Here is a 27,979-nt window from a genome sequence, read left to right as displayed (position 1 = left end):
TCAGTGCGTTATGAGCATTGTCTGTGGTGTCTGTGGGTTAGACTTGTATTCTGTAGGGCTTCTCATATTTGGTTGGAATTGCATGTCGCGTATAGTAGCGTAGTAAATAACAGTGTACATATTTTAAGAGAATTTTTGGGTCAGTGAGAAGTGCAGTAGTTGTGCTGTATTTCTATATTTATCATGACAAAAAATAGAAAATAAAATACTATTTTACAAGAAAGTGTTGTTTAAAATATATCAAAAAAGTACATTGAATTAAGATTTTCATAACTTATTTTTTCTTTATTTGTTCTCGCAAACTATATATGAGCCTTCGTAGCTCAGTCGGTATAGACGAAGCCCTTTGGTAGGAAAGACCTGGGTTCGATTCTCGTCAGTGACGTGAAGAACCTTTATCTGGTCTCTTTCGACGATAGGTGAGTTAGCCGGTTTCACACGGAGGTAGGGTGTTTTTCACCCGGAAACTAGGGTGTTTCGTCCTCCCGAACAGGCAAACCGACCCCGTGAACATTTATATTATTATTGCCCTTAGGGAATGCAGTAAGTAGTGTCGAACCGGCCGCATTAAAAAATAAATAAATTCGTCCTGAAACCATCAATAGGGGACTCTACCCGTCCTAAAGGGATGGATGAGACTAATCAATCAAACTAGATATCCTTATGGATACTGCCTCTTTGTATTGTTCTGCTATCATGGATATGACTACTGTCCTTTCCAAGAGAAAATGAAGTATTCAAAAAATTTACTGGGGATCAAAAATTATATCGAAAACTGATAGGGCATTTTTATCGTGATTCTATTTTAAAATAACACAGAGTTTTCTAAAGCCATTTTCCGACGGATGTTGGTTCCCTCATAGAGAGGAAAACTGAAGATCTCTTTCGGCAGTCAGGATTATCACATAGTGACATATCGGACTTCCATTCTGTTAGTCTGCTGTGTCTGAAGATGCATTTATTCTCTGAAGAAAACTCGAGTTTTTCAGGAAGCCCTGCTATCATTATAGTATTAAACTGGTTACGCATTTTCACTTGAATAACCCCATAAAAGCTCCTCGCAAACTTTGCTTCTAATCAGCTTCAGGGACTCTTCAAATAGTAGCATTCCAATCATTAAAATAGTTTTCAACTTGTCCATGAAATAAACTGACTTTGAGTCTAAAATAACTCTGTCTTTCTTTCTATATTATTTGCTGTTTTATTGATGCTAAGGATAGGTGCTTCTTCTCGCGCTCTGAATACAACAGGTATTGAAAAAATATAAAGCAAAATTCTCGTCTCAGTAGTTTTTCATTGTTTTAATTAACTGAGGGCCTTAAAAGAGCTTCAATCAAATAATAAACAGAAAATTTCGGCATAATAATACGTCAATAATATCCGCGTGAATACTCGTGAATCTGCAATCAGAAGACGCGAAAAATAAGGGAGAATGAAATACGGTAGCTGTAAATGTAAATTTGAAGACTCTTAACCTAGGTGCACAGGTGGGAAGAGAAAAGCGGTATCATAGGAGTCTGGCTATAATTTGAACTTGATTCTGCTGGGAACTCCTGAATTTTCCAATGTGGCAAAAATTACACAGCTTGATAAACGCATCAGATGGGAAAGGTTTAATAACTTTCCAGAAGATGATGATGCAAAGCTGGAAAGTTAATCGAAATGTTCTTAAGACATTCGAAGAAGAGTAAAACAGAACCAACTGAAGTTGGTTCGCTCTTAATCTTCTTCGCCGTTGTTATTATCTATTAATTGCATTTGTTCTACTTTTGTTGGTTCATCTCACAAAACACTAAGACTTATCCCTTACCAGAAACTCTGAATTTTTGTCGATCTAAGTTTTCAAAGGGTTTCAAATTTTAAAATGCCAAGGGAATGAATAATCGATCCTTAGAAGAAAATTCATAAAAAAACTCAGCGAGTCTGTAATCTGCAAGTTTGTATTTTTAAGAATCTGTCTTCTAGACTCTGTTAAATTCATGTTCCTCCTTACTAATTTTCGACTAATTCATGACCTGACATTCTTGACTTCACTAATTCGTACTTCGATTGATTAACGGCGAATTTTAGTTCTTTTAATTTAATAATGTTCAAAAACGCTCGTTATATACCTACATATATATGCATATACTACGTTTTAGATAATAAGAGTACATTTTCAGTATATTTGTGTATGTATTTACTACTTGATAGTGAAGTAAATTAAAATTATTATTAAAATTGTTATTGTTTTAAACTTTAAAATTGTTATTAAACCGAATAAATAGTACAATGAAAATATAATACAACAGATGCAGCAAGTATTTATAATAATACAACTGATAAATATTATATTAGTAAAAAGTAATACTACATACAGGTTACTAAAAATACAATGTAGGCGATACAGTCACTAAACATTTAATGACTGTCTATGAAGACACACTAATACATACATAAAATAATCGAGACATAATATATAACAGTTAGAATACTTTTCTATAATATGCGTTTAAAATAAAAGTAAAGGTTATTTAGTCCCATGAGGTAGTCTTTTTTCTCAATCTTTTTCTAAAAGTGTAGCCTGATGTTACAGACTTTAATGCATTAGGAAATTTATTGTATCTGCTTGTTGCTAAGTGATCAAATGATTTGTGAAAAATTTCTTTGTTTGCCTTGGGAACTACCAGCAAGTTCAGGCTACAACGAAAACTATAGTATACGTTATAGAAAAACATTTACAGTTTTATTTCTTACATATAGTATACAATTATATTAATAAAGTTTCTATAATAGCAAGCAGGTTACTATTGAATATGCGAAATATTGGTAATGGCATAGCTGTGATTATTTTATTTTGTGTTCGAAGAATCAAATGAAGCAGATTATTGTAGTAATCTCCACCCCAACAGGTGATACCATATTGCAGTGAAGAATTTAACCATGAATAATATAAGCATCTTAGGAATACCGAATTGACAAATTTTTTAACATAAAATATTCTTTAATTACGAACCTCAACTTGTTTGTTAAAAATGTGATATGGGAGTTCCATTTCAGGTTGCTGTCAATATAGAGATCCAAATACTTGACTGATTTTGTGTTTTTGATTAAATTAAACACTTGCAATTTTGAGTACCACTAGAATTTTTTCCATGCTATATTATAGTTATATCATGATCTAGCGTATCAGTTAAGGTGAAATGTATGTATTATTATCAGTATTAATTTTAAAGCCATTATTGTTAGCATATCATAATTAATCCTGTTTTCTAAATTATCAAGGGTCGTTTCAGTATATTTTAATGCCATGTCATCAGCGAACGATATCATTTTACCAAAAAAGTTTGTACTCACATAGATCACTTACATAAAAATAAAAATAAAACAAATCTTTTCAGGCTGCGGTGTCATGACAAGAGACCACACAAAAACGTACCATACCTTTAGATAACATGATGAATGCATTTCATTCCCTCATTCTCAGGGCCGTACTTATGCAAAGGCGCATGAGACTATAGCTGGGAACCCCGAAAAATTAAGGCCAATTTAAGTGCCCCAAACAAAAAAGGGCCCCCATCCGCCTTGAGAAAAGTGTAAGTACGGCCCTGATCATTCTTTGCATTATAAACGTAAATATATACTTGAAATCTGTGAGCATTTCGCGAAGCCATTCCTCTCTGATTTTGCAGGAGTACTCTACTTTGTAATAAAGCAAATGTCCGAATGATAATAATTTGGAGCTGACTTCATCGAAAATAATTTACGGTGTGTTATATTTTTTTATCTGATAATTATTTTAATTAGAATGAACAGCATGGATCTAAAACCAAACTACAAATAGAATCTGTACTTTAATTTTTTTCCTTATTTTCCAAATCTGTTTGCAAAATGAAATAAGTACCACGAACTTTCATTCATATTTCAGAAGTAAACAGTTCAACTTATCTTGATGTATCACATTTCAAGATAACTTATCTCATTGAGAGGAGATAACTGTATGCCAAAAATATAGGATTATTTCTTAATAAATACTTTTGGATGCTTTTCTTTAGAAAAAATTACTATCATCTATAATCTTTTTGTCTCATATTTAGTTCTACAATTGTGTAACGTCAGTGCTTTGAAATATGCACTGACTTCGAAACTTTTTAAACCGCATGATGATCATCAGCAGCAGGTTTTTTTTTTCATGAACATTATTTCACAAGTTCTTTTCTTCTTTTTTTATGAATCTTCTCTTATCTACTCTCTTCTTCATTATCACCATCACCATCTTCTTCTCCTTGGTATTTTTTCTGAATTCAGTCTTTTTTACATTTTTTTTTCCAAATCGTTTTCTAAGTGCTAAATTAAAGGTTTAAGTAAATCACGTGTTATCATTTATCACGTGATAAATGATAACATGATTATCCTCCATAGATAACAGATTTCCAAAAATCCTTGCTTGAACAATTGTTTTAAATATCAAATCTTTATAGGTGGTATGATTTTTATGACTCCTTGCAATTCGACACACTACATTACTTATAGATAATTTTCGTTTGGAAATGATATGCAGTACTCGTTTAATGATTTATAAGTTAGATTGCTTTCCATTTCTTTATGTTTTAAATTTCCCCGAAGGAAACAGAGTTCCATATATTTAGGTAAGTGATTTTGGAAGGTACAAATGACCTTTCATAGCTTAAAATATTGTGAAGATTAAATTAAATATTCAAACGATGAGCAATTTACTTATAATTGTCTGGTGAATATATTAATTCCAGTGCTGGCAAAAAAGTTACGATTAAGAGAATTTCATTCAAGATATGAAAATTTAGAAACGCACGTACGAGAACACACACACACACACACACACACACACACGGTGTCCTAGAAACCATTCATCATTCTTTAATATGTATCAGGCACAAGTCAGTTACGCTACTTTTTGTGTTTTGTTTTTCTTGATGCATTGTTTCTTTATGTGAATCATATGTGCTTGCGTTCTAATCTTTTTAAATCGATTATTTTATTATGCGTGACTAACGTGCTGTGAATGTATTACAATGGGCTTAAGGAGTATCGATTTTACAGACAGTGCTGATTTAGATCAGGTTTGAGTATAACAGTGTGTTCTATTGCACATTCTAATAAACATGACTTATATACTTATGCTTAAATCGATTCCACAAATGGATTTAAGCATAAGGAGATTTATGTGAATTCAAGAATGCAGGCACTTGTTAAAAATATCTAATTTAAGAATTGTTTTCGATTTCTTAAATGTCTGCCTTTTTAAAGGTTTAAAATTACTTCAGAGATATGAAATATTGGAATGGAGCATAACGGATACAATGTGGAATTGATTGGCCTCTTTGTGATGAGTCTTAGTGGCTCCATGGAGGTGCCGGGTAATAGTACTACTTCTACTACTACTACTACTAATAATAATGATAGCTCGGAAATGCAATTATCAAGCATTTTTTTTATGGACCTGTCAAAAAGTTGTTTTTCGATGCATATTCTTAGATATTACAACTACCTATGCAAACGTTCACGTTGCGTATTTGCCGCAAGCATCTTAGTGCATTTCTGCAAGATGCATTCACGCTCTAGAAGATTACGTGGTTTTCCGTGTGAGGCATCCAAGCGATATACAGTGATACGTAATTTTGGGAAACAATTGAGATTTTCTTCCGGCTTCTTAACGTTCCAAGGACTTGCGTGTTTCGTGTACTTGAACTTTCTCTCTCTCTCTCTCTCTCTCTCTTGTGAACATGAAACCTTAAGAAACTATAACAGACTATTAGAGAAAATTAAGACAGAAAAGTAATTTTAGTATGAAATATTGAACTAATAATGACACAAATTGGTCATTATTAGTTCAATATGACATTTGCTGTTAGTGAGTAACAGTATATCTATTAAAATGTATCATTTAGTTCATGATGCATAAAAAAACGCCCAACGAACTGAATTTAATGTATTACATATTCATTTTAGCACTCTGACTAAAGTATTACGCAGCACGCAACAGCACGTTCAAGGACTCATCGCAGGAGACCACTCTATACTGTCGATGCACTCCACAAATGTATTTTTTTTCTGTCTGTTACTTGCGTACGTTTTCTTGTCATTTTGTCTATTTTAGGGAAAAGAAAACCTAACTGTTATGCAAAATACATTTCGATACTTTAGACATTTCATGATACTGAATGAACAGGCCGGAAAACTAATATATGGTGTCTAAAAAGGGCATAACAATGCATTCTCGAAATTAAATTAAGCTTGCCAAGAAATTATCATTCTTGTTTTATCCTTTATCAGAGTGTAAGCAAACAAAGTTTGTGCGTGAAGTACATTCATAACTTTTTATTCAACCTTAGTATGTCTTTTGGGTATGGCTCCCACGATGATAGCTCAATAAAGGTCGAAACGGATATGTGTAGTGGCCCTTCCCATAATGCATAGTATTATTCACTCCGAAAAGGTGTGTTTTGCATTATGAGATACAAAGGCAATTAATGTGAAGACATTGGCTCCGATATACAAGTAACCTGACGCGCAAACTTTGTTTGCTTACACTTGGATAAAGGACAAAACAAGAATATAATTTCTTGGCGAGTTTAATTTCATTTGTAACCAAGTGAAAAAAAAAAAAAACTTTCTATAGATGCATTCTTGAGTTATGCAGCAAGAATCCTCAAATGTCGGCCGCGAAAGAAATTTTCATATACGCCAGATGATGATGACCAAACTCAGTAATTTTTATATATATAAAGTCAATGGTTTTTGATTCCTCGTTCGGTATACCAAATGTGCACCATTTGCATCACTAAATTTTATAGAAGTTTTAGAAATTTTAGACTATGTCTGGAACTCAAAATTTTGATACCCTGTGAGAAGTTTTATCCCTCAATATGAATTTCTAAGTAGTGTAATAAAGCGTGTAAGCATTTGTTAGAATCATTTTGTCAGCACGCATGCAAATTGTTATTCCTGGCCGTAACTGAACGGATTTTGTTAAAATTTGATATTTAGAATCCTTATAAAACATTTTCTAGCCGTCTCAATTTTTGTTTCAGTCAGTGACATAATTTGCAGGTAGAAAAGTTTGCAAAACCAAGTCGAAATTATGTTAGTATTTCTACAACCAACTGGATGGAATTTAATAAAATTTAATATTTAATTTTTTATCGCAATTTTGATTTTAATCCGAGAGTTTTATAACTATAGACGTAATTTTTCTTGCAAAATTATATGTATATGTCTGTAGTACATATACCAAACTACTCTTGATTCAGTTGTCATGATAATGATGGTGCCATTATAACGAATTATCGTATTACGAAAATCACTTGCCGATCATTTCGTTGTTTATTGGCTGTCAATTGCTGTTCGGCAGTTGACATAGCTACCATTCAGTATTTCGCACAGAATTAACATTTCACTATAGGAAAACTATAAATGCTTGGACCCAAAATATTCGAATAATGAAAAATCAATATTTGTTGTCATTCATTAACGGACTTCAAAGTAGTTTTGGATATTCCTAAGAAGGGTGATAAATCTCTGAGATCAGTTCACTTTTCCTTCTGTTCTCTCATTTCTAGACTGTATGGAAACTTTTAAACTAGTAAATGATCTCCATTTGTCGCTCGACAAGGGATTATCTTGCCTATGTCACGCCTCTTTGGCCAAATATCATAGAAGAGTTTGGAAAATTAAAGCGATTGCACATTTGATCTGATTCGACAAAGGTCTGTAGTAATTCTTCATTGGAATGAAGTATATGAGTATAGATGCTCTGTATTTTGCAACTGGGTTGTCATCTTTCCCTCCTCCCCTCTGGTTGTGCTTTATACATCGTGTACATCTCTTTATGCTAAAACTTTGCAACTAGTAATGGAACCACGTGACTATTCTTTCACGTACTTGCTTCCTTTTGATGTTCTTATTATAAAGAAATACTCTTTTTTTGAGAAAGGATTTTTATATCAAACCCAAACACGAAAGGTTGAAAAATCTTTAGCATATTAGTATCGTATATGGAGGGAAGAAAATTTGTTTTTCTTCCCTTCCCCTAAAAAAACTTCCCCCTGTTTTCCAAAAGAAATATAATTTCTTTAGGAAAAAAACAGAGAGAAGAAAACTTTGTAAAAAAACAGAGCGAGGAAGGCTGCTTCAGCGAACAAAAGGTAGTGAAATAAAAGAGGAAGAGGAGAAGGTGGTTCAGTTGGTTTGAAGCCAGACAGTAAGTGGATTGTGAGTAGCATCTATTCATGTTCTTAGAGTGTTGGAAGAGACACATTTTGATTTCCTCATAAACTTTAAACAACAAACGTGAACAACTTTAGCTTTTTTGAGATGATTCCTTGTGCCTGTTTGGTTCCAAATGGGTCTTCAGAATTGTTCCAAATACTTTTTTTTCTGAAAATTATCTAGCCTGGATATTTTCTAAGCATTTCTGTATTTGTTCAACCGTTTGTTCGGCTTTTCTCTTGTCAAATGATTCATTGAAAATTATCAGGATGCTAAGCTGAGATAATTCCACTCTGCTCAGTGGGGATAATTTTTCTGATATGCAAGACTAACTACTCATTTTCATGGGCTGCTGCATTCAGGGGTCGTCAAAAAGAAGATTATTCTCTACTGATTGGCATTCTTATTTTGAATTTCTTAGCGATATTTTAGTGATCTTAGCGATCAAATGGATTCACCTTTAAATAATAATAAAAAAAAGATCATGATCATGGTAAGCTTCGATGTTACTAATTTATTTACAAACGTTTCAACTTAAGAAGTGGTAACACTATTGGAAAATAAACTTCCATAAAAGTTGTGGTACTCTTGAAAAAAATGTGTAAATCCAGATTGCTTTCTATACAAGGACGCTGTTCACAAACAAAACTCTGCGACAGATAATCCCTTATCTCCAGTGCTAGCAACTATCAGTAAGGAAACATTCGAAGAAAGGGCCTATAGCCCTTTCTTCGAATTACTTAGTATCAAGTCTCTGGAAAAGATACACTGGTGATTTCTTAATATGCAGTTATGCAGCATTATCGTAATCGAGTCACATCCAAAAATCAAATTCATGTCGGAGTTAGGAACCAATGGTTCTCTTCCCTTCTTGGATGAAATAAGTTGAAGATTACAATAATAATAATAATAATATATTTACATGCTCAGTCTCATCATTATGGATCGATGCCTAATTATGCATCGTATCAACACTAGGAGTTCGACCCTGCATTCTCATTAATAACGATGAAATAATAACCAAAGAATTCAAATTTCTTTCGGCGACATTCAAGAAAAATGGCTCACAAAAGACCTATTACTAGACTTTTGTTCTATTCACAATCCATGAAATTGATAATAGCGAAATAAGAGGAATATGTCCGTCTCCCGTAGATCAGCTCCGTTACAACCAGCTTATCGAAATTTTCAAAGAAATACAAAACCCGAACCACATGTACCCGTCTAACCAAAGTACGTGGACCAAGTAAATCAAATAAAGCCAAAACTGGAAGCCTGGAATAATAAGACTTTTATTGCATTTGATGTGATTGCAATGTCCCATACGAGATCAATCACATACGAGAGATTTAGGGCCTCAGCTCTATAGTCATGTACTAAATCAATCAAATCCATGCGATAAACAGTCTTATGGACATGAAGATTTATAATACTTAATCCTGATTATTTGAATGCACACCTCAGCCACACTTATCACGCCGATATTCAACTGTAATTTACATATGGAAATAACGATACCATTCACACGCGCTCAACAATGCTAACAAGTATCCTTTTGGGGATGCAATCTGTCACCGGACCTGTTCAATCTCACACTGGAAGAAGCAACCAGTAAGGCCTTAAACAAAGAAGACTCCGGAATCAAAATATATAACATATATTTTGATTCCGGGAAAAATATAACAAACTTAAAATTTGCAGACGATATTTCATTACTTGCAAGCACGGAAGAAGATCTACAACGAATTTCTGATAAAATAAAGGAAGAATGTATGAAATTTGGATTAAACCTAAATATAGACAAAGCAACACTTATGCAAATAGGAAACAGAAACACCAATCTGGAAATGGAAATTGATAGTAAGAATCTAGAGCAGGTAGGAAACTTCACCTACCTCGGAGGAGTAATTGACTACAATGGTGAAATTACAAAAGATATAAACAGACGAATTAGCCAAACATCGCAAACGTTTGGATGACTAAATAAAATAGGGAAGTCAAGAGACATCAAACAAGTAACAAAGGTAAGAATCTATGAGACAATGGTCCTCCCAGTACTTCTCTATGGAAGTGAATGCTGAAATCTCAAAAAAGCTGAAGAAAAAAAATTATTAACTACTGAAATGGGTTGGCTAAGATTGCTTGGAGTATCTCTGCTGGATAGACTAAGAAATGAAGACATAAGGGAAAGACTAAAACAAGAAATAACGATAACAGATAAAATCGAAGAAAGAAGACTGTAATGTTTTTGTCACGTGACCAGAATGGGACCAACTAAAGCCCTGTATACAACGATGGAAGGTAAAAGATCCAAAGGGCGACCCAGAATTAGAAAGATAGAAGTGGAAAGCGTTCATTCGGCCTCATCATCATTCAAATAGATGATGTAAAAGAGAAGTCCTTTTGGTAATAATGACAGTTATTGTATTTCTAATGGGTTTTTGTGTTTAGTTAAATCCTTTTTTTCTGTGTATATTTGCATCAAGTGAAGTCCTTGAGAGCAGGACGAAATTATTCACATTCTATTTTTTTAATAAATAATAGTTTACAGTATTTTTGTGTTTCTCTCTGGAGAGAAAGAAATACTCCTACTGATGCCACCATTGTTCATTGTGCATTGAGTGTTGTACCTAGGTCGTACAAACTGAAAAATGAATAAAGTTACGAACAGAACAATGTGTCGGACAGCGATGTGAACACCACACTTTCAGAACACTCCTTGATATAGAAACAAAATATAAAGTAAAATAGGAAATATCTCAAATACTAAATCGTTGCTATGATAACATGTAGAGAAAAATTCTTGAATCCGCGAAAACGTCTACTCGGAGAAAGTCCACAACATACATTCTAGATATATATATTCTAGATTTAATTCTAAATATATATTTAGAACTAAATCGGTACTTATAATTACTTTATCATCCATAAAATTACAAGTATATAAAAATCTGGTTATTAAATAGACTAGGTAATATTTTACTCCTTTTTTAGAGTGTTCATTTCATTTGGAGGTTAAAAATAAATGACCATATCCTTCAAGTTATATTTTGTATTGCTTACAAAATATTTTGTTGTGAGCACTGAATAAGTTTAATAATTGCTGCTTTTCCCATTTTATGAAAAACATTTTTTTTTCATACAGCAGAAACTACTCGGTTAAAATAGTTTCATGGCTGATGAATAACTTTTTGGATAATAGATGATTTAATTGCCTAGGATAACATTGAAATTTTAATTAAACGAAAAGAGTTTTGTCCGACCTTACAGCAAAGTTCCTAGTTGATCTCACCCTTGGCCCATCTTGAATACACTAACCACTCGGCCAACCAGGCCGGCACATAGTTTGTGTACCACATAAGATACATTGTATGAATTATCTTGAACTATACCTTTCAGTTTTTACAATTTTAAGAAAATTTACCAGCGCTATAAAAAATCTGTTGCCAGTAATACTATTTGAAGATCATTTTGGAACTTAAACAAAATGAGTTGTAATTTTTTTTAAAATTCATCTGACAGCTGGAAGCCCTTTTGTTTTTAATGGCTTTTTTTAAAAGTAAACTCTTGTTTACTTAAAATATGCAGTTGCAGAAATTATCAGATTAACCTATTAAACAGTATCCTCTGATGTAATCTTCACATTTATTAGTTGTTATGTGCTGCTCTAGTGAAAATATTGATAAATTGCAGACTAGCCTGTCCTTATCAAGCCTGCAGGATCCGCTTAGAGAGGAAAATTTCTCTCTCAATCTCACGCTAACAAAGGTTTCCAAACCAGTGTCTATCTGACGACCTAAGCTAGCAGAAGGCGCGACCTAAAGCTCACTTGTAGGCCACCGTTCATTTTCCTGCAGGGTGTGTGTGTGTGTATGGGGGGGGGGGGAAGAAGATGCCATCTAGCATAGCGGGAATAGTCGGAATTGTCTAGTACTGGAAACCGCAATGACCCGCTAGACAGGTTCCGCATGTGCTCATTCCTCCCCACTTCATCAGCATTTCATTTCCCCCGTTTCTTCGTCAACTTGACCTTATGGCGGATAATATATACAAACCTCCTCTGCTGTTCCCGAAACCAGTCACAGTGCTGCCGGAACTGTGCGGCCCCATGCGGAACTGACCTTTACTACTAAAGTACGAAAGGAACTTAGACTCCTTGGCTAAGACTGCAGAGTCAACGCGTGTTTGTTGAGTTAAAAGACGTGTCGTTTACTTACCGCCCTTGGAAATCATCCACTCATAGAACTGGAAGGGAGCTCGAAGGACTGTGATCACGTGTTCCATGGCGAGATATTCCCGTCACACTTCTGAGTTCTGCCGGGAAGTTGCAATCTCCTCAAATCTGTCCAAATAAAAATTGCATTTGCATTCCACGGTCTTAAATTGTATTAATAATTAAAGTTTATCACAAATACCTGCTAAATAAAATGTATAGAAAACATTTTGAAAAAATTACAAATGTAAAGAAGATTATAGAATATTTTAGTAATAGTGTTGTATTGATATACATGTAACCCTTATACATGCAATACAGAAATTTTAAAGCAAATTATTTACATATATTTTCCTCCGATTTTTTTCGAGAAATTAATCAAAGATATTTATGAAATATTCTAGAAATAAATTTTTAAAAAGTAGTTCTAGAATTTCAAAATCTGTATCAAAGTATTTGTCATTTGAAAAGTATTTTAAAAAAGTATATAAAAGTCGAATATTATGCAAAGTATAACGCTTGCTTTAACGAATGAAAACGCGAATATTTACTGCAGTTGGAATTCGAGTATATACTTTAAAGGTAATAACTATTAAACTGTTTACGTGTTTACCAATATATAATATATAGCGCATATTTAAAATAGATAAATAAACTAAATAAAATAGATAAATAGGTTCCTTCGTGGGAATAACTTAATCAGAATATGAAAGCTCAGCCACTGCCGAAATTCCTGAACTCAATGTCGCTGCCATCTTCTGTGTGTATACCAGCTAACAAGCGAAAAACAAAATATTGTGTGACTTCAACATATCGGCTTGCCTTTTCCTTGTGGTCTTCGTCTTTCATGCGAACTGTCAACTATTCTAAGGAGAATAAAAGCTAACTTTATGATTATGGAATCATAATTTAAGCTCTCTTTATAACAGATGTTAATATATTTCTTAAATTCTTTAAAGTATGGTCTTGATATCTGATGACATTAAGCAACATGAACTATGACATAGTTGGAAGAATAAGTATCAGTCGCTTGGGACCAGAATTCAAATATTAAATTTCGATTCTAACTTTGTCTGGATTAGTTTCAGGTGGAGGTAATATTCATTGTGACGAAATTCCGGTTCTTCCTTCACAAAAACAGACAAACCGGCTGGTGAACACACGTAATTGATTTTTACTCGTCTCAAAGATGTTGATTCTTTGGCGTTGATTCGAAAAAAAAAGTCTATCCAAAGCATTCTGTGTACTACGAGATAAAATACTTGCGATGCTACTTCTACCTGAAACATTTATCTAGATCTCAATCCTTTTCTACCGTTTAAGACAACTATCATTACCAAAAAGGCAAACTGAAAGGCTTACGAGCGAAGTATTCTTTCTAGTTCATATTCCAAATCACAGATCACCAAACTGAGATCGTTTATTTTACATTTAACAAGCAGTAACCATGTTAATAAAGTCAACAGTTAGTGATTTTTAAACAACAGCAGTAAAAGAATGCAAAATGAGTTGACCTACAAAGGAGGCACTGAATTTTTATGAGTTTTAAATTTGTTTTGAAATAAAAAAAAAAAACGTACACAAAAATGCAGCTGCACAGTACTTTACCCCTTGCTTGCGATTCTCATTGCGACATGTATTTATCAGAGCATTTAGCTACTGTTTGTGACTAACAGGCCATATTATTATTCTTTCTGCTTTTAAGAGTGAACTCTGTTTCAATGAACGTCACATCTGCTATTTTAAGGAATTCGTCTATTATATTTCTTTCTCCCGCTTGCGTGTATTTATTCAATTCATTTAAGCAGAGTAAGTTGACGAAAAAAATGCTTAAAGCAGGACGAAATGAAGAATAAAATGATTATAAATAATTTAATTTTTATAATTATACATGTAGGTTACTCTGCACTTTTGGTTCGACTGCGAGGTCATAGAGTTCAGTCCAGGCAATACAGTGTGTTTCCTGAATTAAAAGAAAGGAGTTCAGGCCTCCGTATCTCTCTCTCTCTCTCCGACTTGCACGAAAAAGGGAGGAAGCGGTATTATCACCCATCATGAGTCACGTGCCTACCGTTAATGGTAGAAACAGGTTTATCTCATTCCTTACACTGATGTGACTCCTCCCTTCTGGTTCTGGAAAGAATTTTCCAATATCTGTAATCGGTACATGATTTTAGGTTAACTAGAATAGTGGTAGTGTTGTTGTTGTTTTTCTTTGAGATATTTTTCATTCAGTAGTTGATTGATGACATTTTTTAAACAGTGTTTATATTGGTATCACTCGCAGCACTGTTCCATTTACGATATCCATCTGTATACAGCCAGATGATTCATACAGCCATATAAAGAATCAAATCATTTACGAAAATTATTAATGATCACCGGCATGAATATACATGAGCATGCATTTATAAACGGAAATCAAATTAGGTTAAAGTTATACTAAACATACGGAAACAGAAATTCTTTTTTACTCTCTCTCTCTCTCGTGTGTGTGTGTGTGTGTGTGTGTGTGTGTGTGTGTGTGTGTGTGTGTGTGTGTGTGTGTGTGTGTGTGTGTGTGTGTGTGTGTGTGTGTGTGTGTGTGTGTGTGTGTGTGTGTGTGTGTGTGTGTGTGTGTGTGTGTGTGTGTGACAGACTAATCCTTGAGAGCAACGGTTAACTGTTTAAGACTAATACATTTGAAACTTAGGATCTCAGAAATTATTCATCGGGTTGTTGATTATTCATCTCCTAAATCGAAAAGATAGAAATAAAGTGACCAACTATGGTTTGTTACCATATCTCTGAATATGTTTAAGCAATCTGTAGTGCATGATCAAAAATTCGATAAAATAAAAGTTATTTTGCCATTAGTGAAAATGGGGGTTTGAGAAATTGATGTCTTAATAGTTTGTTACTACCAAATAAATCATTTAGGAAAGTTTTTTTAATTATAAATGAGTGAATTTATGAATATGCATTTGTGAACGAGAATAAATCGAGCTTATAGTAAACATACCGAAACAAAGATATTTCCGTCATGAAACGCAGAACTTTAATTTTTTACTATTTTTTTTTCTGTAAAACTACTCGACAGCAAACGTGTCTTGTGGAATTTCGATATGGAATTTGAAATATAAAGCATGCTACTAAGATGGCTTAGTTGCTCAGCACAATTAATTATTAAGTTACACTGGAGAGACGAACCAAATAACCTGTAAATATTTTTATCGAGATAATATTGAGTACAACTTCTCACGTTTATACTATAATATTGTATATATGCATTTATTTATCATTTGTGCACATCTGAATAACATGGAAGGAACAATGGTCATTTGGTAATTAACTTTCTATCATATTTCCAGAAAATGTTGACGATTATTGGGATATTCCCATTGTGTTTGATATTACTGAACTCAAGACCAGAACTTTAAAGAGAAAAAAAGTAAACATAATTAATTATTGTACTTAATTCGTTACGGAGGAACTTACGTGAAAATATTTATTTCAATAAAATTGCGTGCAAAGCATCAAGGAACTGTCACTATGAAATTCAAATTAAACAAGTACAAGTGACAAAAGGAGCCTCTGTAGCTCAGTCAGTACAGACGAAGCCCTTTGGTTCAAAAGACCTAGGTTCGATTTTCGTCTGTGACATGAGGAAACAAACCTGCTCTCTTTCGACTAAAGGCGAGTTATCCGGTCTCGTACGGAGGTAGGGGAGGGGTTCACCCGGAAACTAGGGTTTTTTTTTGTCTCCCAGAACAGGCAAACCGGTCCCGTAAACACACATTGATTACAGTCATGAATACGTCCCAGGTATATGTTGGTCCCCAGTCCGGATAAAATTGGGGGATTAGGGAAAGCAATGGTGAACTACCCTACAAAAATCTGAGGATAGGAATACTTTGTGGGCAATACCTACAAAGTCACCTACGGTCGAAATGACTGAAAGGGAAAACCAGTGACAAAACGATGATTCAACATTGTAAACGTGTGATGCAAGATCTAAAGTGTTTAAAAATGGGGTTAGAACCTAAAATTACTTTCGACCTATCTATGTCATTTACATGTAGCTCACACTTTCTCATTGTTGAAATCTTCGTTTAGTCATTGTGTTTGTTTCATTTGAATTTGATAATACCCTTGATACTTTGGAAATTGTTATGGAAATAAAATTTTAATATAAGTTTCTCCCTTGATGATTAATGAGTTTAACTCAATGTCTACTTACGTTCCTATTCTTCGTTCGTAACTATCGAGTTTATCTGCTATTAGAGTATAGAGATTAAGGAATTGTTTAAACAGTATTCTTGAAAAAAGTGGATTCCTTCATCACCACAATTTTTCAAAATTGTTGCATACCTCATCAACAAATAGGGGGATTTCTTTCGCTTATCTTAAAAGTTGCGATACGCTAAACATCAACTGACAAGATACGCTAGTTTATGCATAACGACTGAAACTAATTTATAAAAGAAACAGAATTGATAATCTTACAATCGAAGCATTATAAATTTGGTAAAAAATTATTATATAAATGCGTGTTTCTTTCAAAAAGCATGGCGTAAAGCTCATGTTAATCAAGCGAGTGTCTTGAAGCAACTAAATCTATAAGGCCAGTGTGTGTTCTGTTTGTTGACTGCGTGTGTTCTTCTGCCAGTTTTAATTTCTATACGAGGAAGAACCCGAGTTTCTGAGAGGAAAATCTCCCGGCCAACTTGCCTTCAGTCGAAAAGCACTTACAGGGGGTCCCCCGTAGATAGGAATTGAGCCAAGGCGTCTTTCCGACCAAAGGGCATCATCATTAACTACTAAGCTAGGGGAGTATATCTGCATGAAGTACAACTGTACTGACTTGCATACATTTTGAACGATAATACATTAGAAGGTACTTAAATGTCTATGGCAACCTAGTATCATAATTTGCTACGAAATGTATGTACGCAGAATGTTGGTTAGTCTGTAAGTGAGAAGTAATTTGTATTAATATTCTCCAAATTATGTTTTCAGATCCTACAAAAAAGGAAAGGATTCATTAAAAAAATTAATCCTTTCCTTTTTCCTTTAGAATCATTGTTATAAATGTATTGCGAAGATTTAATTACTTAAAACCCATTTGCTAGGAAAATAGTGATTCTAATCTGATGTAAGATTATTTTTGGATAAGATCGTTCAAATAATGAACCTATATTTAAATTGTATGAAGCGTTCTCTTCTCTTTAGAATGCTAATTTATTCATATATGAAGTCAGCTATTTATGAATTGGAACTAATGTGGATGTAGGACTTCAAGAAGCGAAGTCGTGGGAGATGCGAAATTTAGCCTTCATTTGGAAAGATCTAGATTCGAATCCTTCTAAGACGAGAATATTTTATAAAGGTTTTTCAGCTTAAAGTGAATTAGCCGAACTCATAAGGAAGTAGCAAGATTTTTAGTCCTTCAAAATAAAATAACAATATGGAAACCAAGTGGCCTTGGTTGCCTCTGTCATAAGTGCCAGCTAATGTGGAACTAATAATCTAATATTTAAATGAAAAACTGGAACCGAAAAATTAGTGAAACTCTGGATACTCTTACATGAACATAGTAAGTTTTTAATTATAATTAAAGAAAACATATGATAAACAGTTGATATTCGAGTATAGTACTCTTTCAAGAGTCAGATTACGTCAGAATATAGAATAATGAGATAGCGTTTTTGAATTCGCTAATTAAAAAGATGCTTGCAATTATATGCCATGAAAAGCTTCATTATAGTGAAGCGTTTCGTGACATATATTTAATATTGCTGTATATATATTCAGCAATTTAATACAGCTGGCCTGCCGTTCCTCTAAGGGTAAGTATTTTACGCCTGTACATATGTGCGTTTACGGGGATGGTTTACCTGTTCGCGGGATGAAAAGCAGTAGTTTCCGGAAGTCAAAATTCTGCCAGATCCACGCGAGACGGATAGCTCACAAAATTCCAGATAAAGGTTCTTCGCGATTCGAACCCAGTTCTTTCCAACCAAAGGATTTCGTCTGTGCCAATTGAGCTACAGAGGCTTCGCAGATGCTGCCGGAAATGAATATTACAAATAATAAACAGAAAATATAATAATTTCTATGGACCTACCTTGAATCAGGAAGAAATACAAAGAATATGTGATTGATTTTCACTGGAGGTACACGATGCTATATACTATAAGGAATTGTGGGCACTACACGCTGCTTCACTGGACACACAGTCAACCGTAGTCACGAAATTCTTTTAACACTTTAAGAAACACCGGATGCTTTATCCTTACGTGAAAAGCCCGGGTGCCATAAACGCATGCGCGCTAACTTCTTAGATAACTAAGAAGAGTATCTTCAGCGTCTGTGCTTCTCATTATATTATGCCTGGGAAGCTGAATAGAGTTAGAGTATGAACATGACCTTGAATGCGATTGGACCTTAGGTTGAAGGTTCTGAACGTCATACGTGACGCCACACCTGTTCTGACATTTCACTTCTTTTTCACGTGCTACTGCTTCTGATAGTAATTTGTTGATATTTTGATAGAGAATGACATGTCACGGTCCGCTGAAATACTTCGGCAGTTAAGGAATTGGCATTCCTTTCTACATTCACTAATCTGGAACACTTACTTTACTTTTCAACATCAACCAAAAAAAAAAAAGTAACGTTAGTGTCTTGAAGAAATGGAGTGAAAAAACTTGACGGGCGTGTCTCTTTGCCGGAAAATATGCGTTTGATGTTACAGGGAGGTGAAGCCAAGACGGATATTTGTAAATCTCACAACTAGGACCTCACGTTTTAGAGAGACACATGCATCACTATTTACATATTTGTGGGAGAGAATGGGGAATTAATATTTATGAAATGTTTACATTTTTTAGCATAACACTACAAGTGAATAGAAAGAGAGAGAGAGAGAGAGAGAGAGAGAGAGAGAGAGAGAGAGCAGAAAAGAGGACCGTGAAAGAATAATTATAAAGCAAAAAAGGGTATCTGCTAATACATATTTAGCATTGCTGCACTTCTAGCGATTTATAATTAATACAGATTTCGATTATCTCATTCTATTTAACAATTTCTTAGTTTGTTCTTCTTAGGATAACCAGCTTTTCATTTTTTTTCCTTACTTAACCTCACATGGATCATTCTCTTAGCAAATCCAAGCCTGAGAACCATTATAAAATTCAAGTTGAACTAAATTACTATTTGTGGGAGGAAATTAATCAATGAAAGTAACAAGAATGATTTCATTAACATTAAAAAAAAAAAAGCTGTCGAAATACGTCTTGAAACATTTTAGTAACATAATTTGGGTTGTCAGAGTCTTGCACAATTAGTTATATAATACCGGTAATGTCCGGTTGTCAGAGAGCATCATACAATATCATATAATCCCCATACATATCATAATATTGGTCTGGACATTATGAAAACTGCAATACAGATAAATTAAATCGTAATATAACAAAACATAAAGGCGACTACGAAAATAAAGCATTTATTTTAAAATTATTAAAAAAAAATACTGAACTACTAAAGAAGTACTTGAAAGTTATTACGCCTAATCAGTTAGCTTTATTAAGCCAGTGGGCATCATTTTAGCATGTTTTGGTCTTGTGTATTTATTTATTTATTTATTTCGACAAAAGATCTGTGGCGAAAGACTTGCGATTCTAAAAGCTTTGCTGATAATCTTGACGCAAATCCCATTTATCTGTTCTACCCCTAAGGAAGAGGCCCATCACGATTGATGGGATATCCAAGGTCAGGAGGATAAACGAAGTTGGAATTAAGTGGATGAGTAGGGATATAAAGCAATATCTGCAAAAATAGAAAACATTATGGAGGAAATATAAAGAAAAGAGTGATCAACATACTCATGAGCAGTACAAGCAAAAAGGGTGACTAGGATGATAAGGAAGGCCAAGTCAGACTTTGGTTATGTCTAAGCTTCTATTGCGAAAGTGAATAGCAGCCGAATTGGTTTCTGAAAATTTATGCATTCTTTGCGATGGCATTATGATTTCATACCTGATGTTTATTTATTTAAATAAATAAACCATTTATTTATGGTTTTCATAACCATAAATAAATGGTTATGTAACCAAATTGACAACCGTTGTGACCTTATTTTATTTATATATTTATTTTTCAAAAAGAAGTACAGCCGTATAAAACTTCTACAGTGAAAATAACCATAACATTGAAAGCGGAACAAAGCCATTAAGCGTTACAGTAATTATGATCAACAATTCAGCTTTCTGTATAAGTAATATATTTCTGCAATGATTTATTATGAATTAAGAAAATTACATTTAGATGTCATAAAGATATTTCTCGCTTTGAAAGTTCTAACTAATCATATAAAACAATTTCACGAGTGCTGCGAACATCTTATTTCATTATATCTCGATATGCACAAAGTATTCGAACACGCCGTACATATTTAATTTGGTACAAACTCAATGAGTAAGAGGAATTCATTTTATTATGAAATTTGTGTGTGTGTGTGTGTGTGTGTGTGTGTGTGTGTGTGTGTGTGTGTGTGTGTGTGTGTGCGTGCGTGCGCGTGTGTGTGTGTGTGTGTGCGCGTGTGTGTGTGTGTGTGTGTGTGTGTGTGTGTGTGTGTGTGTGTGTGTGTGTGTGTGTGTGTGTGTGTGTGTGTGTGTGTGAAGATAGAGAGCGATCCCCCCCTTCTCAAGCAATTAATAATACTGTTTCTTCAATTTGATTCGATGTTTGACGTTTTATGGGTCATCTCTTCGCGCACTGTTAATGTTAATGGTTATGCCTGAACACATTCAATCACACGCAGCTAAGGATTTCGAGCAAAAGCAGTTACTCTACCTGATTTCTCTAATTAGTATTATTTTCGATAAGAAAAAAAATTGAGGAACTTCCATTTTAGTGAAATGTTTGATTTGGGGAATAAAAAGCGTTAGCGCATTATATTATTATATTATTATTATATATCATTAAATTATTATGGGAGACATTAACTATGGGGACATCGATTGGATGAAGGAAAGGGGGCCTGGCAAGATGGAAGTAGGATTTATACAGTTGCTAAGTGATAATTACATGAAACAACATGTTATAGAAGGGACAAGGGGGTTGAGGATGTTGGATCTGATGATAGTATCAGAAGATGTATCCATAACCGAGGTAAACTCTCTGCCTCCAGTTGGGGAGAGGGACCAGAGTGACCATGCGGTCTTGTTCTGGGTTTTTGTGGTCAAGAAGGGATTTATGTTCAACTCTAAGGCTGTTAATTATGAGAGACTCAGAAATCATCTTGGAATAGTGTCATGGCTTGAGAAGCTACAAGGAAAGAATGTCAGTAGTGCATGACAAGTGGTCAGAGATTGCTTGAGAGTAGCAGTATCAGACTGCATACCCAAGTTCAGGAGGATAAACCAAGTTCTAATTAAGTGGATGAATAGGGATATAAAGCAAGATCTGCAAAAAAAAAGAAAACATCATGGAAAACATAAAGAAAAGAGTGGTCAACATACTCATGAGCAGTACAAGCAAAAAGGGTGACTAGGATGGTAAGGAAGGCCAAGTCAGACTATGAGAGAGAGAATTAACCAAACAGGCCAAAGTAAACCCAAAAGAGTTTTTTCGTTATGTAGCAAGTAAGAGGGAAATGACTATGGTAGAATGACTTTAAACAGTGCTCATGTAGAAAGGTGACTGAACCAAAAGAAATAGATAGTTGCTGAGTGATCATTTTGCAAAAGTGTATCAGCCAGGTGGAGATTTTACAGTTGCTTATGTTACAGAGATTGTATATCAAAATTGAGATAGAAGAACAGGAAGTGTTCAGCATATTAAAAAATATGAATGTGAACACAGTAGTGGAACTAGATTGCATATCAGCTCGTGTAATACTTGAATGTGCAAGAGAATTTGCATTGCCCTTGAGTTGTTCAATCCATGTCTCAGCTCTGGCAGGGTTCCAAGAGAGTGGAAAGAAGGTAAAATAGTACCATTGCATAAAGGTGGGTGCAAGGCAGAGGTAGCAAACTATAGACCAATTAATATATCAGAAGTGATTGTTAAAGTATTGGAAAAGTTGTTGAAAGGAAAAATACAACAATGGGTGGATAGGGATGCAAAACTCTATAGTGGACAGCATGGCTTTGTAAAGAGGTAGGTCCTGTTTTAGTAACTTATTCACATGTTGTACTAAAGTGACTCCAGAATTGGATAAAGATAATGACTACACCACGATACTGCTCCACTTTCCCAAGACATTTCACAGAATATCACATGGGAAAACTATTAAAAAAAACTGGAGCAAATGGGAATGGACATGAGACTAGTTCCATGGGGTGGCTGACGGACAGACACCAGAGAGTAGTGTATAATGAAGCGGAGTCTAGGAGAATGATAGTGACTAGTGTAGTACCTCAGGGTTCGGTACTAGGACTACTATTTAATTTGCATATCACTGACATAGGGAAATATTTTTAAGAGCGGATATTCAGTTGTTTGCTGATGATGTAAAACTGGGAAAGCAATAGTTGATAAAGATGATGTAGATATCCTGCAGGATGATTCAAATAAATTGACATTGTGGGCAGAGGATAATGATTATCAATTTAATGTTGCAAAATATCAAGTTATGCGCTTTGGGTTGCATATGGTGTATCATATTGGTGGTATTAGTTTTCAGGAAATTGATGAGGCTAGAGACTTGGGGATAATGGTGGACAAAGAGTTAAAGTTTAGAGGTCATATTGCAAAAAAGTTGGTAAAATAGCTCAACGAATTACTAGGATGTTGAAAAATATGCTAACAAGTAAAGATAAGGAAGTTATTATCTCTCTTTATAAGGCTAAATTCGCCACATCTTGACTACTGCGCACAGATTTCGTGACCTGGGTTTCTTGGTGACCAAGAGGTGGTCGAAAGTCAGAGATGAGTGATCTAGATGGTGATAGGTCTGGGGAATAGACCCTACGAGGATAGGTTAAAGGTTCGTGGATTAAAACGTTTAGTTGATAGGCGGAAAAGAGGGGACATGATAGAAACTTTTAAAATATTAAAGAGGTTTTATAAAATTAATGCAAGTTCAATATATGACAAATAGTCAGAGAACTAGGGGCAATTCGTGGCAGTTGTGTAAGAGTGTGGTTAGTAGGTTTGTGTGGACCAGATTTTTTTGCGTGGAGAGTGGTAAGTGGAATGGGTTGCCAGAATTGGTTGTGAGTTCCCCGACAGTGAATGGGTTCAAGGAGCGGTGTGATATGATTTGCGTGTATGATGGTTGATTTGAGTCTCCCACGATGAGTCTCTTGATTCCATGGAGATGCCTAAAATAATAATAGTATTATATTTTTGTCCTAAGAAATTGGAGAAAAACATTCACTTAGTACATTTATTTTCCCTTTTATTAGGCACTCTTTATCAATAGCCTAATTGAAATGCTTGCAGTTATACTTTATAACCATATTCTTCAAACAGAAATGTTTTGATATTTATCCCTTTTCCTTGGTGCATTCAGAAATGTTCCGCTCCTAAACTTAGGTAATGTGCATCTAAATAGTTTAAAAGATGAGAAGGTAATAATGGGGGTATAAGACTTATGTAATTATGTGGCCCTGCTTTAAGCACTAAACAAGAAGAAACCTTTTCAAGCTATCTCAGGCCTCCAATAAGTGGGATGGTAGTCTCACGCCAGGCAATGACATTCATCTGCTAGATGAATTTGTCAATTACCGCCTAAAGGCATTCACAGACATCGTGCCCATGGTGGAATTCAAACACACAGCCTGTTGGTTGGACACACTCACAAGTAGCTACTAGCAATAGAATTTGAACCGATGACTTGTTCGAAGAGAGGAAACACTGCCCTCTCTGTCGACCAGGCCACATTACTGAACGGGGAAAAGTAAATTCCCATTCAGTAATGGGTAGATATTTCACTGAAAACAGCGCCTTTCCTTTTAACTTTATTCTGCAATTATACGCAATCATTATATATCATATATCAGTATATCATATCTACGGTTTGACCGCGCGCGCACATGCACACACTTTCGCCAATATTAATTTCTTGAATATGCCAGAAATGATTGTCTTCTTAATGGAACTATATTGTATCTTAACGTCATCTGACACGAACGAATGTCCTCTCAAATGGAAATAATATGGAGCTCTGGGCTGAAAATGGTGGGTGTCCAGAGAAGTGAAACTGAAGCGAGAATCTGCAGCTATTCGTGAAGCCAAACATTGTTAGGTTTGAGGAAACGATGCTACATGTCAGAACGAAGCCTTCCAATCTGTGCCTTAAATTTTTGCAGTTAGCATTCACTTACTAGAACGTAGTATGTCGTCAACAGAGGGTGTGCATTTTAGATTTAATGCACAATGTGTTGCCAGCACCAAATCTTGGGCTTTAAGTGAAGTTCAATTATAGCACGCTTATTAATTTTCTTTATTTATTTAACGTATGTTGATACTACGACCGAGAAGCTTATTCAGCGGGTGCGGTACAATTTTATGAAACCAATATAATGCTATTAGTTGTGATGAATTGTGTCTATAAATTGTGTGAGTTCTCTGGCCAATATTCCTGTAAGCAGGACGAAAAACCTGTTTCCGGGATTTAAAACCCTGCTACCACCGTTGAGATAGGCTAACTCACCTTTAGTTGATAAACCCAAATAACGATCCCTCTGGTCACAACGAGAATCGAAATCAGGTCTGTTCCAATTGGAGGGATTGCTGCACGCCGTTTCATTCGAGTTAGCGTCATATTCCGAACTCTACTGTTTTCACTAGTCCCGAGATCTCTAGCGAAAGTACTCTGAAATTCACTAAAGGTCAAGAAAGTGTAATGAATGAGAACAGGTTAGTTAACATCGCTGCGGGAATTTGTTTCGTAAAAAATTAAATTCAGTCAAACTTTGTTGTAACGAGCACGGAAATAACGAAATCACAGCTGCAATGAGCAAAAAGGTATAATAATTTTAATTTACGTATATTTCCATACAATTGCTAATTTTTATAACGAGCGTACTACAAGGATCAAATTTTGATAACTATGCAAACATTCTTAAAGTGCTCGGGTAGTTCTTGGAATAGACGAAAATGAAAAGAGTGGCTTAGCTTTTTTGACTACTTGCATCCGATTACTGACCGGCTTATAACTTAATGTTGTTCTTAGGGACCATCCCCTGTCTACCTACCTCTCCAGTGTCTAGCCTCCGGCCTTACTCCCTCACTTTATCCTAACACAGCAGCGACTATAAAATCAGTTAAAATCGAACCTTTCCTTCAGAAATACACCGTCTACTAAAAGAAAGTGTCTCTACATTCGCGAAAAAGTCAAAATTATTCGTGTGCAAGAACGTGGTCCGATAAATGTTGAGGTGTGTAAAAAGTTTTCTTTTTCCTCTTAAACAGCAACAACATTGTGGAAGAATAAAGATGTTTACATATCCGCACTGGAAAATAACATAACCAAAACTAAAAAAATTTAGAAAGTGCGAGCTTACAAACGTCGATTTGCGCCCGAATTATTTTGCTAAATAATTATGGACAAATAAATTGTGTTTAATATTAAGTGTACTGTAGTTTATACAAGCATATTCATACAAATGATATTATTTTAATCTATTTTTTATCGAGTTATTGAAAATTTAAAAAAAAAATAGAAAATAGATTTAACTTATCACTGATAGACTGATTAATGGTAATCAAGACGAAGTTTTGTCAATCCTGTGGTGCTCTTTATATCATGTTTGACTTTAAATAAATGATAAAATAAAAGGAGAAATTACTTTCCAGAATGTTTTATTATAATTTTTACAGTATTTATTTTGAAAAGTTTTGTTTGATTCCGAATATCAGCTAATTTTCCGGAATCCTAGCTAAAGCGACAAGCACATCCACTGAACAGGACCCTGGATTACCATCAGGGTCTTGTTCTGTGGTTAGGTCATTCAAGATAAGAATACAGCACATCAGAGTTTGATTACGGTCAAATTCTTTTCACTTTTGGCTTATGCTAAATAGGTTAATAATTCAAAACAAAATATTGCTGTTTTGTCTGGGAAAGAGTCATAAACAGAGAAATCTTACATTTAAAATAGCAGTAAGTTCTAATATCTTACCACTGGCCGCACTTTTAGTTCAATCTCAGATATTACAAATGAACAGCCAGATTGTTAGCATCCACACGGCTATATTATAATGACAGAGTATAAAGATTAAACTAGATTGCCTGAACTTCGGCTTCATCCCTTGGTTCAGTAATCTACGCATATCTCTTTGAGCATATACGAGTACAAAAAGCAATGTACTAGTTGTCCCCATTAATGCCCATATATGTCGAAAGACTGTGTTAAAGCGATTTACGTTGCTGAAGTGGATGCAGAAATATATTTTGGAGATTTGGATGTTTTGCTTTTTTTATTATATATATATATATATATATTTTTTTTTTTTATTTGCTTAAAATCGAGATTAGATTAGGAAGAGTATAGTATTTTCCCATAATGTAAAGCACATCTCACTAGAAGATGTATACTGCAATGCATTATGGGTGGGGGTCACTACCCAGACCGGTTTCGACCTTTTTTGAGGTCTCCTCAGTGAGTAGCTAGACCCTAAATACCAAGGTTTTAGTAATACAAAGCCTTATCAACTTTAATTATATAAGTTGCAACAAGGTGTATTAAGTTTTAATAAAAATCTCTGGAGGAGATATTGATGGGAATAAATGAATACAATGAGCTGCCCTGGTGTTGTACCATCTTTAGACTTGAACTTTGTTTCAGGCGCAAACTTAATTGTTTGCACACTTGGGATTAGGAGCTAAAATAACCAAGCATATAAAATTGCTTGGTTATCCTAATATACAATATACCCAAGTTAAAAATTTATTCCCATCAATATCTCCTCCAGAGATTTTTATTAAAACTTAATACACCTTGTTGCAACTTATATAATTAAAGTTGATAAGGCTTTGTATTACTAAAACCTTGGTATTTAGGGTCTAGCTACTCACTGAGGAGACCTCAAAAAAGGTCGAAACCGGTCTAGGTAGTGACCCCCACCCATAATGCATTGCAGTATACATCTTCTAGTGAGATGTGCTTTACATTAATGGGAAAATACTAAGAATAGTGATCAAAGCTTTAACCACCTTTACAATGAGCTGCCCTGGTGTTGTACCATCTTTAGACTTGAACTTTGTTTCAGGCGCAAACTTAATTGTTTGCACACTTGGGATTAGGAGCTAAAATAACCAAGCATATAAAATTGCTTGGTTATCCTAATATATATATATATATATATATATATATATATATATATATATACACATACTGACTATAACTGAGACTAGAATAACAATTAAATTTATTCAAAACGCAACATGTTTCATCGGATTGTCCAACTTCTTCAGGCGAAGAAGTTGGACAATCATATAGGAACATAGAAAGCAAGTAAACACTATAAGAAACATCGTATCACTATAAAACGACTATTATGAAATCAGTTAGCTTTGAACTGTAGCTACAGTCCGTGTTGAAG

General features: G+C 34.5%; 1 protein-coding gene across 1 annotated transcript in view; it reads right to left on the bottom strand.

The window, feature by feature from the left end:
• The window catches only part of LOC150096666 (very long chain fatty acid elongase 7-like), a 186,566-nt gene extending 167,894 nt beyond the window's left edge, over positions 1 to 18,672 (bottom strand). The window contains exons 1-2 of the mRNA XM_090408676.1: positions 18,546 to 18,672; positions 12,444 to 12,568 (exon numbers count right to left, since the gene is read on the bottom strand). Of these exons, the coding sequence (XP_090264802.1) occupies positions 12,444 to 12,510 (67 nt within the window). The 5' untranslated portion in view covers positions 12,511 to 12,568; positions 18,546 to 18,672. The remainder of the gene's footprint in view (positions 1 to 12,443; positions 12,569 to 18,545) is intronic.
• Between the last annotated feature and the right edge of the window lie 9,307 nt (positions 18,673 to 27,979).

This window comes from Typopeltis vanoorti, chromosome 18 (assembly GCF_054136105.1).
Source record: "Typopeltis vanoorti isolate ZY-2024b chromosome 18, IOZ_Tvanoo_1.0, whole genome shotgun sequence".
Taxonomy (NCBI): Eukaryota; Metazoa; Arthropoda; class Arachnida; order Uropygi; family Thelyphonidae; genus Typopeltis; species Typopeltis vanoorti.
The sequence above is the reverse complement of the archived record's forward strand: the minus strand, read 5'-3'. Positions and strand labels throughout refer to the sequence as shown.